The sequence below is a fragment of the Micropterus salmoides genome, unplaced genomic scaffold, assembly GCF_014851395.1.
Source record: "Micropterus salmoides isolate LMB-PRFRI ecotype aquatic unplaced genomic scaffold, ASM1485139v1 Ms_hic_scaffold_17, whole genome shotgun sequence".
NCBI lineage: Eukaryota > Metazoa > Chordata > Actinopteri > Centrarchiformes > Centrarchidae > Micropterus > Micropterus salmoides.
The window spans coordinates 25,103,140-25,118,190 of record NW_024040817.1 but is presented as its reverse complement, the minus strand read 5'-3'; the positions used below and the strand labels follow the sequence as shown (position 1 = coordinate 25,118,190).

General features: G+C 40.1%; 2 protein-coding genes across 3 annotated transcripts in view; one reads left to right on the top strand and one right to left on the bottom strand.

Moving 5' to 3' along the window:
- Nucleotides 1–11,543, top strand: si:dkey-166k12.1 (solute carrier family 22 member 13). 2 transcript variants are annotated; one of them, XM_038724459.1, is made up of 11 exons: nucleotides 1–880; nucleotides 1,031–1,111; nucleotides 4,953–5,056; nucleotides 5,511–5,665; nucleotides 7,515–7,683; nucleotides 7,876–7,990; nucleotides 8,945–9,045; nucleotides 9,208–9,419; nucleotides 9,567–9,675; nucleotides 9,780–9,992; nucleotides 10,173–11,543. In XM_038724459.1, exons 1-11 carry the CDS (start codon nucleotides 608–610, stop codon nucleotides 10,273–10,275), a joined length of 1,635 nt encoding a protein of 544 aa, XP_038580387.1. In that variant the 5' UTR covers nucleotides 1–607; the 3' UTR covers nucleotides 10,276–11,543. The 2 variants fall into 2 exon arrangements, with proteins under 2 accessions (XP_038580387.1, XP_038580386.1); XM_038724458.1 differs by having other exon boundaries at nucleotides 1–1,111.
- The window catches only part of zgc:110239 (uncharacterized protein LOC550326 homolog), a 6,957-nt gene continuing 3,313 nt past the window's right edge, over nucleotides 11,408–15,051 (bottom strand). The window contains exons 7-11 of the mRNA XM_038724460.1: nucleotides 14,904–15,051; nucleotides 14,719–14,810; nucleotides 12,721–12,882; nucleotides 12,008–12,197; nucleotides 11,408–11,928 (exon numbers count right to left, since the gene is read on the bottom strand). The exon at nucleotides 14,904–15,051 is cut by the window's right edge and continues 46 nt beyond it. Of these exons, the coding sequence (XP_038580388.1) occupies nucleotides 11,741–11,928; nucleotides 12,008–12,197; nucleotides 12,721–12,882; nucleotides 14,719–14,810; nucleotides 14,904–15,051 (780 nt within the window). The 3' untranslated portion in view covers nucleotides 11,408–11,740. The remainder of the gene's footprint in view (nucleotides 11,929–12,007; nucleotides 12,198–12,720; nucleotides 12,883–14,718; nucleotides 14,811–14,903) is intronic.

Genomic DNA, 15,051 nt, shown 5'->3' with positions numbered 1-15,051 from the left:
ACAATTAGGTACTGTAAGTCAACGTGTTCAGGCGACGCATACATGATACTCTGTAGCCTCCCTCCTTCACCTCCCCAAATGTAATGATTTCCGTGAAGAAAAAGCGCTCCCAGGTTCACACCGCGTCAGTGCTGTGAGTCTAGCAGTGGAGCGTCTTTTGTAAGAGTTTGTGAAGAGGCTATTCCCTGTAAGTAACGGATCGGCAACATCACACCGTACGCGCCATTAATGTGCCTGGGATTCTCCAGATTCTGCAGCGTGAGAAAAACAGCAGGAGCGTCAAAACATCATCGCCAATTTGTTGGTCGCATGACCCCTTTTCACTTTTTCTTTCACTTCCTAATATTGTAGCCTGAACATTGGATTCAAGGAGGGCAGTTTTGCATTTAGTTTTTCGTGCATTACGCTGATGCAGTAGTTGCTTGTCTGATACACATTCGGAGCATTTCATCGACCTGTGTGAACCACTCAATTGTCAGAGAGAATAGATGCCGCCGCTTGCAGTAAGGTGACACGTGTCCAATCAGTTGTTTTCCTCAGGAGATTTCAGGACTGCTAAAGATGGGACTTGTTGGGTAGACTACATCTGGACTGTCAACGGTAGCACATGTTTGATTTCCCCTGTTTACCTCCTGAGCAACACACCACAGCTCCCCACGGCCTCTCTGATTTATTGTCTGGTGGGTGTTTAGAGCCAGCCCTGCGCCTCCTCCCTCCACTGGCTGATCTACTGGGAGAGAGCCAATCTTCAAATTGGCCAATATTTCCCAACATGAATTTCGACCAGATCCTCTCTGCCGTCGGAGGCTTCGGGAAATATCAGAAAATATTGTACATATGGATCTGTTTACCCCAGATCCTCCTCGCCTTCCACATGATGGTGAGTATCTTTACCGGAGCCACGCCGCCCCATCACTGCCGGAAGAGCCCGAGCTCAGAAGCCGAGAATAAGTCCTCCTTCCCCGGTACACTCAGCCTGAATTACAGCCTCTCGGATTCCTCCTGCTTCTCTTCCGATGTTCTGCTGCAGGGCAACCGGACTGAGCGCGTCCCATGTGGTCACGGATGGGTGTACAGCAAGGAAACTTTCCAGAGTACAACAGTCAGCGAGGTAACGTTAATTGATCTGTTTCTACTGAAAGGAAAAGGATGCATGCTTCTGCACAGGCACAGATGGAACCAGTTTGTTACACTGTAAAAATGAATAACAACTCATCAAAATGTAGCTTATGTAATATAGGCTATGTATAAAATATGTCCCACAGTAATATACTAATAACTATGGCATTACTATAGTTTTTCTTTATATATCAACTATAATAGCCCTAAAACATGTAAGTAGTATAATAATATGTATCTAGATCTTTGTATTATTCCTATATCATTTTAAATAGTATTACTATAGTATATAGTATTTCTATAGTGTGTGCAATACACAGTAATATTCCGGCAGCTGGGGCGCCAGAAAAATACCTTAAAATAACAGTAAATAACTAACTCGTAAATATACTGAAATATTCCATAATGACTGTACAGTTTGTAACTTTCATTTTATAAAAAATATTGTGTAATTTTGGGGTTTTTAATGTTTATTGAAGAATATATACCTGTAAAAACAATTAAATTACCTATAAATATTGAACACTGCTATAATACAAATAATCAGACTTCAAATTTGCAGTAGAGTGCAGCGATTAGTTAAGTTTTATATAATTTTACATAAAAATCTTGTAAGTGTAATCAATGTTTAATCTAAAAAAATTATACAACACCCCCCAACACTAAACTTTCCATTTAAAAAACTTCAAAATACTATTCTAAAACAGGTAATCAACTTTTAGGATTGTGTTTATTGGAATTTTTGACCATTCTTATAAGGGCATCTGTGAGGTCAGGCACAGATGTTGTACGAGAATGCCTGGCTCGCAGTCTCTGAGCTAATTCATCCTAAAGGTGTACATCCATGTCTTAAGGGACCTTGCTTTGTGCACTGGTGCGCAGTCATGTTGGAACAGGAAGGAGTCATCCCCAAACTGTTTCCACAAAGTTGGGAGCATGAAATTGTCCAAAATGTCTTGGTAAGATGAAACATCAACAGTTCTTTTCAATGGAACTAAGGGGCCAAGCCCAACCCTTGAAAAACAACCCCACACCATAATCCCCCCTCCACCAAACTTTACACTTGGCACAATGCAGTCAGGCAAGTACTGTTCTCCTGGCAACTGCCAAAACCAGACTCATTCATCGGACTGCCACACAGAGAAGCGTGATTTGTAACTCCAGTTAACATTTCTCCTCTGCTCTAGAGTCCAGTGGCGGCGTGCTTTACACCACTGCATCTATAGCTATATAGCTATAGCTATTGACTCTGCAGAAAGTTTGGCTGCCTCTGCACACTGGCCTACCACTTTGTGGCTAAGTTTCTGTTCTGATCCCATCGCTTCCACTTTGTTATAATACCTCTAACAGTTGACCGTGGAATATTTAGTAGTGAGGAAATGTCACAAATCGATTTATTGCACAAGTGGCAACCGATCACAGTACCATGCTTCAATTCACAATTCACTGAGCTCCTGAGAGTGACCCATTCTTTCACAAATGTTTGTAGAAACAGTCTGCAGGCCTAGGTGCTCGATTTTATCCACCTGTGGTCAGGGAAGTGATTGGAACACCTGAATTCAGTGATTCAGATGGGTGTCCCAATACTTTTGGCAATATAGTGTATATCATTATATCACACAGCCCTATTTATTAATGGCAGTTATACTGTAAATAAAACACTCTCAAGCTTTTTGGATGAAACGGCAAGCAAGTGAAGATCATCTTCCTTTTGCTTATTGCTCACACTTGACGGAAGAGCTGGTGATAGTGGTGAGAGTGGTTATCTGCTATCTGCTGTCATTTTTGCAGCCAGGTAGCCACCTGACTTGAATTTGTGGAGAGGGCTATGGACTAACACATCTCCATAATTTTCACCATACCATTATTAAGGGAAATTTACTTACTTAATGTCTCGCAGACCTTGGATAGATATGCTGTTTATTATGTTTGCCGTTGTTTGTAGGTGTTGTCGTGCAAAGTCAGCCAAATCTGAAAATGTACTTTTGGCTTGCATACCAAAAACTTGCAAACAAATGGATTCATTAGGACTGCCAATAAAAAATTGCATATATTCTACAGTGATTGAGCTACGAATCACATTGAATTTCAGGTAAATTCTCTGCTTGAGTTGTGTTTGTATCACATTCCCACTTGTCTTTGTACTTGCACATATTTGCATCTATTTTGCGTACCAACTTAATTTAGAAATTGTGGACTTCCCTAACTCAGGTGCACACAGTTGTGCACTGCCTTCCAAGGCCAGGTGGACCTAATTAAGCAATCAGCTGTAGCACTCCTGGGGTAGAACTAGAGGACAGAAAAGGAACATGGATGCGCAGCACAGGGAAACACATACAGCCATAACAACATTTACCAGATACAAAAACTGGCTGTAGAAAGTCATAAAATGTGATATTGAATCCAGAAAATGATGAAGTCTTTGGATTGTGCATGAAGTTCACTCTATGTAAAACCATCATTTTGGATGTACCATTATTCCCTCTCCTTTTCCTTTCATGTCTCTCTACAGTCCTATCAAAGCAAAATGGCAGCACTTTAAGAAATACTTTCCAATTACTTTACATTCATGTTCCACTTTAATCTTGGAGCTGTGTCTGACAGTGTCCAAAATGTTCTTTATGTTGAAACAGTTGTTTCTAATGAATAGATCTGAAAATGTCACCAATAAGGTAAAAAAAACTAAACTACTTTATTTTAAGGAGAACAATACTTTACACTGAAATTTTTGATATAAATATGTTGGTTTGAGGATTTGATAATACACCTATAGCTAAGACTCTTCAATCAAAGTTAACTGTAAAATGGAATTAAAATTCATTTTTAATCACAAACCCATAATTACATGAAGTTTACATTTCTTTTTTAAGGCCATTAAAAGGTGTGGATACCTGTCATTTAACAATAAATTAAATATTACCTTTCTGTAATTTTACCACTTTTGGGCAGTTATTAATATTTTAATCTAACTTGTAATCTAAGCATTATGATAAAAGTCAACATCTGTGTAATTACAGTAATTAGGGCAGTTTTCAATGATCAAAACTGTGTTTTGACAGTTTAACAATGCTTGTAGACATTATACACTGATTAAAATAACATTTATTCAATGTTTTTATTTTCCAAATATCCATAATTAAAGGAGATATGTGTCAATTAACAAGCAAATGTATGTCAAATTACAGAACACATGTTTTTTTTGTTACGGTTAACTGTTACGAATTGTATCAAGTTTAAGAAATGTTTTTTAAATTTAACATTTTTTTCTTTTAAATAAGACAAATAATCCTTGTGAAAATATGGAAAATTCCTGAATGTATTGCAAAGGTTTGTTTACGTCAAAAAACCCTCAATATTTTCTTTAAAATAATTATTCACAGCTACAGGTTTTTCATGTTATTTTACATTAGACATGTAAATTCATGATATTTTCATGTATTTCAAAAATACAGGAATAATCTGTGAAATAAAAAGGAATATAACTGTAAAATTACAGATTTTTTTTTTTACAGTGTACAACATTCCTATAATAATACTATAATTATGGTGTCCAGTAAATGTATGGAATTACTATAATAAATGTCTATAGTGGGTTGAAAAAACAAGAAAAAAAAACAAAACTCTATAGTAATACAATACGAAATAGAATAGTATAGTAATTTCCTTTAAAAACATACAAGTACAAAGTACAGAAGACACTATAGTGATACTATTTACACAATAGTATTTATGACTTCATATCTGACTCTCTGGCACCTGTCTATAAATGAAAAATAAAAGGTTTGTGTATGCTCCACTAACACTCCTTTATGACTGTGTTTTCCTTCAACCAGTGGGACCTGGTGTGCAACAAAGCTGGACTCAACAGTCTCAGTTCGTCTATCTACATGTTTGGCCTGTTGGTGGGATCGGTCGTGTTTGGAGCCATGGCCGACAGGTAGGCTTTGCTGCTGCTTCTCTTAGCCTGCAGCCATGTTCCCTCAGACTCTGTACAGATAAAACACAGCCAGATCCTCAGCATCAAAGCATGGCATATGTCACGCCATATGTGAGCTGATTGCGGCCTGATTGCGTTGAAAAGCTAAAGTTACATGCTGAGATTTGATTGATACTGTTTTTTTAAAAAATTGGATTGAACTTCATGTTTGTGCCTTAAACATCTTAGGAACAATGTCATAAAATATTCCCTGTTTGTCTTAAGGTGGAAATGTCTATATAAAAGCATTTAAATGTCCAAGAGGAAATTCCTGGAGGTGCATTGACAATGTGTGGCCGTTGTTACATATCACGGTCTCACCCTGTCACAGTCAATGGTTCATTTATGCACTCATTTAATTTATTCATGTGCATAGAGGGCAAACTCATGTCCACCCCTTTCCTCTCTTTTCAAGGTACGGCCGACGTTTCATCCTGCTGCTTTCCATCGCTCTTCAGACTGTGTTTGGAGTCGCTGTGGCCTTTGCACCCAACTTCCACGTCTATGTGATTCTTCGTTTTGTAGTTGGCACCACGATATCTGGAGTGATCATCAATGCCTTTGTACTTGGTACTAACAAAACACATATTGGCATCCAAACACAAACATGATGAGACATTTACAATAGCAGTAGTGAATGCATTGATCACCAACTGAGAAATTGCTCAAATAATATGGCTTTATGTTGTGGTGGGGAATTAATGGCAGTATGGGATTCTATATCGTGAATATTTCGTGACAAATGTTTTGTTGAAAAAAGATTAGATAAGGTGTGAGGAGGAGGATAAATAAGTGTATCAATATTGAGAAAACCATTGGGTTATGATTTTGTATCAGATTTCAAAGGAAAGATTCCCTGGAAAGTTTTGTCTCTGAGCAATTTCAGATAGTTATTGTAGATCAATTTCCATTTCCTTTTAGCTCTCCTGCAGTCAGTTTTTTATTTTTAGATGGGAGCTATATGTTTCCAGCGAATCTTAACTATTGGTTAAGACTTGCAACTCCATTAATATATATATTAGGGCTGTCCCCAACTAAGGATTTACATAGTCGAATCAGAAAAAGGAGATATACTTTATTAGAATAACTAATAATTAGAATCGTCAAGTCCTGCCTATTGTTGACTTATGGTCGAATCATGTGTGTTTTTGTGCACGGCGATTGCGAGCTGATGCTAAACTGAGGCTTATTGTTGACCGTTTTCTCTCTCTCTCTTTCTCTCACCTGCCATTCACCAGTCTTGTGCAGAGTTTTTGCCGTTCTGCCGACAACTACATGCACGTCGCAGTTCCTCGAGGGTCTATTTCAAGTAGTGGCTGTTTAAAAACGATAAAATATTCTTTGTGTGGTTCATCAACGGTGATAAATTATCCGAAAGTCCCGCGAGGTGCGGACAACTCGGCACAACACTGGTGAAGCTGGGGCTCCGTCTCTTCAGCAAGTGTTCCTCCTGCCACTACACACATACCGATTACATATACACATACCATACGCCTACACATGTGCACTGACAACCCAGGGTTAGGGTTACAATTTTGTATTTATTCACGCACTTTTAAAAACATTTATTGGGTTAGGGTTAGTTTTTTTTCTTTTTACATGTTTATTTACAGCATTAAACATTTAAATTTATATTGTAATAGGCTGTATAGTAACTTACTGAGAGAAAACTGGTAGATCTATGTAAAATTAGACGTTGAGCATCCCCATATCGCCAAAATGGCAAGATCCTTGTTTGACTTCGAAGTTTCGACGGTGAGATTGACAGTCGAATCAGGCTCTGCCCATCGAAGCATCGAATCTTCGACTATTTGGGGTCAGCCCTAATATATATATATATAGAACAACTTTTGTGATACCTTCACTTGAAATCTAGCGCTATCATCTGGGCATCTGTCTGTTTGTCCAATATTTTGTTTTATTTTGACGAAATACCTACAAAACTAATGACATTTCCATCAGCCTAACCTGTTAATCAGCTCATTTTAGCATGCTAAAACATGTAACTAAGATGGTGATTATGGTAAACTAATATCAGCTTAACTTTAACATGTTAGCATTATTATCTTGTTCTCAGACAGCAATGCTGGTGTCAATGAAAACACATGATACGCAATATCCTAGGAAGTACTAGCAGGCACAGTTGTTTAGTATCAGTCAAGAAAATAAGTAGTCATCTCATTTGTCACTTACATGTCAGACCAACAGAGATTGTATTACTAAGTGTACTAAGTGTAAAAATGTCTCATGCTTTTTGTGCTATCTTTGCTCAATCCCAGAACACAACCCCTTGCTACTCTTTCCACTACCTTAAAGCTCCAAACCACCACCTTAGTTTAACCCTATCCCCATTATTCCACCTCTCCTCACCACCCATCTTCTCTCCTCTCCTTCCAAACCCTGCACTGTTTTTTCAAAGGCACTGAGTGGACATGCACAAAGAGGCGCATGCTAGCTGGTATCATCACCGACTACGCATTTGGTCTGGGCTACATGCTGCTAGCAGGCGTAGCATACTTGATACGAGACTGGAGAAAGTTGCAACTGGCTATATCAGCCCCAGGCTTCCTGCTCATCTTCTATATATGGTGGGGAATATAATGGGCATCTGAACATTAGATCTACTGTGTATTCATACATTTCCGCACAAGAGTACACAAATTCCCTCTTTGTGATCCTCTTTTTCTCCTCTGCCCTTATTTCTGGCACTTCTCTCTATCCACTCTTCCTCCCCTCTCTTCTCTTTCTGTCTGCTGTACGCTCTTTGTATCTCCTGTCAGGGTGCTGCCTCACTCCGCCAGATGGTTGCTGGCCAATGACAGGAGGGAGGAAGCCATCGCACTCCTCCGCAAGGCGGCACTTGTTAACGGCCGTGTGTTACCTCCCACTGTACAGGTCTCTGGGTTTTACTCCTTAAACTCGCACACTATCTAAGCCGGTAAAATGTATTTTTTTGTCACTGCATATGATTTGCTGAAGACTAATCTTTTTGTGAAAGGATAAGATGGTGTTACTCTATAACAAACCCATAAAAAGACCAAAATCAAAATTGTGTTAGTCCATATTTCAATACTTCCAACTTCCCTGCTATGTCTGTGGCACTCAGACCCAGCTCCATTTTTACTTACTGCAGATGGAAATCTTGCAGAGAGTGAGATGAGGAGATCAACCTGTAAAAAAAAATGGGCTACAGCCAGCAGCCAGTTAGCTTAGCTTAGCACAAAGTGTGAAAATAGGAAAAGAGCCAAAGGTAACAAAATCTGCCTACCTGCACCTCTAAAATTCACTAATTCACTAATTCAATCTCATTTATTTAATTTGTGGTTTTATTGAAAAGGGCCATGCTAAGCTAAGCTAACTGGCTGCTGGCAGCAGCTTCAAATTTAATGGACAGATATGGGAGTGGTATCTTCACATCAAACTCTCGGCAAGAAAGCGAATAAACATACTTCCCAATTATTCCTAATTCCAACTATCCTGACACAAATCACAAATTTCATAAAACAGGTGGGTACTGTAGGTTTTAGTAAATTCAAACAGAGTAAATTGGTTGGGGAGTATTCTGCATTGTTGGATTAATACACATTTGATGTGCAAGTAAGTATTTATTACATCAAACAGTGTACATGAGACTGTCTCAAATCAAACTACAGTGCTCATGTTCATGGTAATAAAAGAACATGTGACCCAGTGTGGCTCACTGATGTGTTATAATAGTTATGACAACTTTGACTACACAGGTAAAACTTTAGTGGAATACTTTTTTTGTCTTTTTATTTGGATTTGTTAAAAATAAGAATAATTTAGAATACCACCAGCCTAATCCTTTCAAGGGTTATGTGTGTCCAGGTTGAGAAGATTTTAGTTGGAGGGAAGCAAAGTCATTCAGCAGTGGATCTCGTACGAACACCTCAGATGAGGAAAAGGGCTATCATCTTGTTCTACATCTGGTAAATTGTGTGTGTGTGTGTGTGTGCGTGTGTGCATGCCCATACATGCTTTTTAGGTGTTTTTTGACGTAAGTAAAAAATCAAATCTATATTCCTTTTACCATGTTCTTTCTCTGCCTTTTCTCTTCAGTCTGTATCCCCTGTTCCTCTTTTGCACCCCAGGTTTGTGAATGTGCTGGTGTATTACGGCCTCTCACTGGGCGTGTCCAGGTTGGGGACAAACCTCTACTTGACACAGTTTGTGTTTGGGTTGGTTGAGATCCCGGCTCGTTCTCTCGTCCTGCTTGTCCTGCCCTGCAGTCGCCGACTCTCCCAAAGTGGATTTCTGGCTGTTGGAGGGCTCGCCTGTCTGCTGATGCTTGCTGTCCCTGCAGGTACGATAGACACTGCATTTGCTGTGTTCCTACAGGAATGTGAACTGTCTGCAAACCTTACAAACCTCAGCTTTTCATCTCATCCACTAATAACTGATGATGGGATGTACTTCATTACTGTGATCATTTCCCTCCATTTGTCTGTAGATTATCCCAATTTCCTGACGGGTCTTGCCATGGTAGGGAAGTTCGGAATAACAGCTTCCTTTGCTGTAATCTATGTGTACACTGCTGAGATATTCCCCACGGTGCTTCGGTAAGACATGTCTTTACAGTTTTAATTACTTTTCTCATACCCACATAATATAAAAAATGTCTGTGGGTAATACCTATAGCTCCCTCCCCTTTGTGTACTCACAGGCAAACCGGAATAGGTGTATCCTGTATGTTTGCGAGGATGGGCGGTGTGTTAGCACCCACGATTAACATGCTTGATAACCAAAGCCCCACTACACCTCTGGTCATCTTCGGCACCTGCCCGCTGGTGGGTGCTGTCCTGGCCCTGGCACTGCCCGAAACCGCCGACAGACCTCTTCCTGACACAGTGGAGGAGGCAGAAAACTGGGATATGAGGTACTACAATGTGCTTCCAGATTTCACTCCTGGTTTACTTCGCTGTGCTGTTAATGTGTCCTTGCTGCTTAGCCTCTGTGACCCTGAACAGGATAAAAACTCAAAGCCCTTCTTGTTCCCAATTTAAGACACAACCTCTGTGAACAGCTCAGTGTGTACTTTGTGTTTTGTCTCCTGCAGGTTGCCTCCCAACAAGGAGAACCCTGAGATGTCTGAGGATATCAGCCAATCAGCCAGCAGCACAGAGGAGCAGGAGCTACGACATCTTGCGAGCCAGGCCTAACTGTGTGTAAAAGGATGCACACATTACATTATTCACATATTATAGAGCCTCAACGTTGTTACCAGATACAGTACTTAACATAACATCCTCTATGCAATTACATGTCTGAATCTGATTAAGAGCTCTATGCAAGAAAGCATTTTACCCACCAAACTAGCATTCATACATACACAAAGCAGGTATTCATATATGGTGAAACGACAAATCAATAGCCTACTGTTTTACCAGATGCAGGTAAAGAGTCAGGAATAAATAGTTGTCCTTTGCAATCTGTGCATTTCTCAATTGTTTACATATCTATTGCAATGTTGAGAAGTGAATTGGTATAATATTTAATACAAAAAAAAACAGTCCCACAAAAGACTTTGCAGACATAGATTTCATACTTGTATTTCTAAATCTACAGGAATCAGCTCAGAGCTCAACTTTCTAAACATGTGCAGAAGAAGACTATAGCAGACTGCCGCTTCCTCTAATGCAGTACACATAGTTCCATTGTGCTACTATTGTTACAACTAGTAAAAGCACGTGAATATTTTTGTAGTGCACCAAGTGTACCATTTCTGTGGACTGTTTGTGGAAGATCTTTGTTGTATCTTTATGCTGTAATGGACAAGCAACTGCCTCATTTTCTATGTTCTCATTCTCAAAGAGAAGTAAAACTAGTCCAGTGACATTGCATGTAGTCTGTTTTATTATCATATTATCTAATGTAGCTTCATGTGTGACTACAGTAATGTAATTAATTTGTTGTTTTGTATGGAATCTATGGGAAGTGACTGATCAGCATGTAGAGATATTTCATATCAGCACTGTTTGACTTGAATCTGTGAAATATCAAGAACATATTACAAGTTTTAAAGGGCTATTATGGTGTATAAAAATTAGTGCTACATAAAAAAAATAATAATAATAAAGTCATGGATCAGAAGCACAGGTCATATAATGTATGTTACTCAGGCAAAAGAAGTTAGAGTCTACAAAATCTATTATTCCTATTGCAAAGAAATGTGAGGCCAGTATATTTTGAAAGCCTAAAATGTGTGGAAGGGATAACCAGTTATTCCACTGCATGAATTTAGAAAGCATGCCAGTAGGTTAGATCAATCAGAGATGTCACAGAAACCAGATATTGGAAAACATTCCATTGTTTTATTGCATTGATTCCAGTCCATTTGAATGCAACAAATTATAAAGTGAAATGTACTTTGTGCAGCTAAAACAAAGGCACTGTAGCTTTGTGCCTCCAGCAATAAACTTGTCAAAACAATGCAGACTTGTTCTGTGCGCAAGTTGTGCGGTGTCTCAATACCATTCGACAGCAACATTTAACACATATCACCACCAAGCAGCTCAGTTTGATGCGATAACCACACCTCAAAAGATTCAACATTGGGAGTCATTCATCCTCAGGCACTCACATAGTGGTATTGACATACAGATTTCGATAGAGGAAAAGGCAAATTTATGCCAGCGTAACATATGTAGCATCAGTGGTGACTCCACAGTTGTTATCCTTCATAGACATCAGGATGTAGCCATCATTGCCCCAGTAGGTGGACCATGAGTTCTTTATCAACCAGTATGGCTCCCCACTCAGGGTGCCGTATCCCACTGCAAGCACAGCATGGTCCAAGTCATCAGTGGTATTACCTGGAAAACACAAGAAGCATACCGAGTTAGAGAGAGGGACTTGTTGTAAGAAGTGTGAGCACCATTGAGAGAAGCTTACCACAGGCGGGTTCATAGTAGACACCGTGGCTGTAGAAAACAAATGATCGATGTGAAGCATCAATACTGACAGCCGCCGGCCCGTTTTTAAAGAGTGCCAGCTTAAGGGCCTCTGCATCTCCTGATGTGACGTTGGTGTAGCTCTGGATATGCGCAGTAAGCTGGGATGTGTTCACGTGGCAAAATCCATTCTGTTCAGAGTGGAAACATACATTTAATACTGAACCCTGCAGTGCAGCAGGACGGCAAACCATTCTGATAGTACCCGTCATACATGTGTCTCCCTTGTATGAAAGAGGTAATAGAAACTTAGGATACTGGTCTGACTATTAAGACCCAAGTAGAGATTTGGACAGAAGTGCTGTACTGAACAAAGCTGACTCCAACTGGGCCACACAGATACAAACTTTTAATAGCTTCTGAACAAAACTAAAGTTTAACCTAATTATGAAAAACGGTTATTTCAGCTGGCTGAACCTTGACATTTACTAACCTGTAGGTAAAGATGAGCTTGCTTGCTCAGTTCAGAGTTTGCTTTTCATGATTTTTGCAATTATCCCCAATTTAATAGAGCAGAAGGACTTCTGAAATACCATTGGAGTAAAACATTTACCAAATATAGAAAATGCACCATTCCCCAGCCATGCAGTGCTAATTTAATTTGAACTTCACAGGATATTTTGCTTCAGGCACCACGTTTTGGAATCATCTCACCATTCCCATATAGGCTCCGTAAGTTTCTGTTGTGCCGATGCCTCCATGCTTCATGATCCACTCGTATGCTCTCCACTCCTCCCCTCCGTCACAGCCGTTATTGCCGAAACCCCAGGAACAGTCCACCAACATCTGCTGAGACAGAACCTGCAAAGAGCCAGTCTGAAAGACGACAGCAAGATATGATCACACTCCACACACAGATTGTTAACACACACTCTTGTATCCTATGGCACTGCACAAACCTCTGAAAATAAGCTACAGTAAAATTAAGAGATGGGCTCAAACATAACAAACTTAGACAATCAATTTGGGTTTAGGATGGAAAAACATTAGATAAAAGGGGCATATAGAAAACACAAAAAACAAATAGTTTGTTTATAATGAACATTTTTACACCAGCTGTTTTCTACAGGGTGCTGGAAAGATGCTGTGAGATCCCGAAGTAGTAAATTCAAAATTGGCCCCTACGGAGTGGCTCTGTTTATGAAGCTGCCTATGGGGACGAGTGTGCCGCATCATGCAGGTCACTTCCCGCTGCTGCGCTGTGTTCTGGCAAAGGCACAAAGACAAACTGCTGGGGCTTCACAACAGTACTTTCGCTTTGTCCAATCCAACTGCCCTTGTAAACACTGAAATGTGGAGTACTCATCCACTAGTACATACATCTACAACTTCTGTAGTCTCATTATTTTGATGACAAATCACCTAAAGCTGTGGCAGACAAGTAATTAGATATATTTTGCGAGATTCTCTTTACATCCCGACAGCAATCACAAAATGAAATGCTAGGAGACAAAAAAAAAAAAAAAAAAAGGCGCAGGACCACATTCAGTTCGTCAGTACCTGCCTGTAATCTGCACACAGGGAAATGTGTTTTGGGGGAGTGGCTTTGGAGGGAGGCCTAAACGGAGGGTGCAGGAATTTTTTAGTCAGTTGGATACTTTCAAAATCTAGCCATCTCCTGGTAGTTTCTCCAAAGTTACCTACCCCAACTTTAAGTAATCTTAGTAAAACATTTTAAAGGTTAAACGGTAGGATTTGCTTGATTCTCTCCATTACCCATCATTAAAAGAAAAGAAACTGATTTTGCGGTCAACGTTTTTGGCATTTCAAAGGCTAAACGATTAGGTAAAAATGTAAACAATGGACTTGTACCACGAAACCAATAAACTTGCTTTCATCAGTTCATGATACTCCTTTTCTACACATAGCACTGCACCAACACATTACTCAAGGTCCAGAAGCACAATACTTAACTGTGAAGGGCTGTTCTAAATGCAAACCATACACATTTTTCAAATCTCCTAAATGTTTTTCCCCCTTTTTCCCTTGCAGTGTGTCAACTACTTCCTTAGAAATGCAATTGGACAGCTAGTGGCCCAGTACAAGAGACAAAATCAAGAGTGTGTGTGAGTACGAGAAAGAATTTGGTCACTTCAGTGGGGTGCCATCAAATCCCATAACAAGCCATCCAATGTTTGGATCAAGCTGCTGGGCAACGCTTGAAAAGGAATGCCTTTGAGCTTTGCCTGCCATGGGATGGAGGCAGGCCAAAGCTGACATTCACCCAGTTTTATTTCTTCAAACACTGACATGTCTGTCTAGGAGTGTAAAAGTGGCACAATGAACCGTCTTGTGGACCCTCTCGTACTCTAAAGGGGAGGACTTCTTCCCCTCACAGGGATGCTTTTCTTACGGTTAATGGAGGTAAAATCACCACCTCAAATAATTAGCAATAACTTATTTCACTAAGCTGACTGAATAGACCGTTACATTCTCCCCAGACATGCCAGAACAACGAAGTGCCACAGGAATGTGTCACTGCAAAGCTTTTCACTTATGCATTTGCGCCAACTAAAACAGTGACACAAATCCAGACGGACAGCCATGCTGAACATCTGTGGCTTGAAAGAGCATAAGGAAGTAGCCTTGTCAGTTGAAAACACTGGAATGTGGCCAGTGACTGTGGAGCGAGCTGCTTTTAATCCTTTTCACCTTTAGGAAGAGAGCGCCCTCTACTGCTCCAGTGGTGGCAAAGCTCCAGCAGGAGCCACAGATGGCCTGGTCCTTCACTGGGGTCACAGCACCTGCAAAAGCGGAGAGTTGAGGTAAATAAAATAGGATGTCCAGTCAGCCAGGAATACACATCTTTAGTACACATTTAGATTGTAAATACGTACCGTAAAGCCTCCAGTCAAATGACTCTGGTACTTTCACTCCTTTGTAAAGCATTGAGGGGAAGGGGAGCCCTCTGTTTGGGGTCTTTCCTCGTTTCCTTCCCCTCATGGTGGCCAACTCTGACATGGTGCGATCTGACAAAGAGTTCAG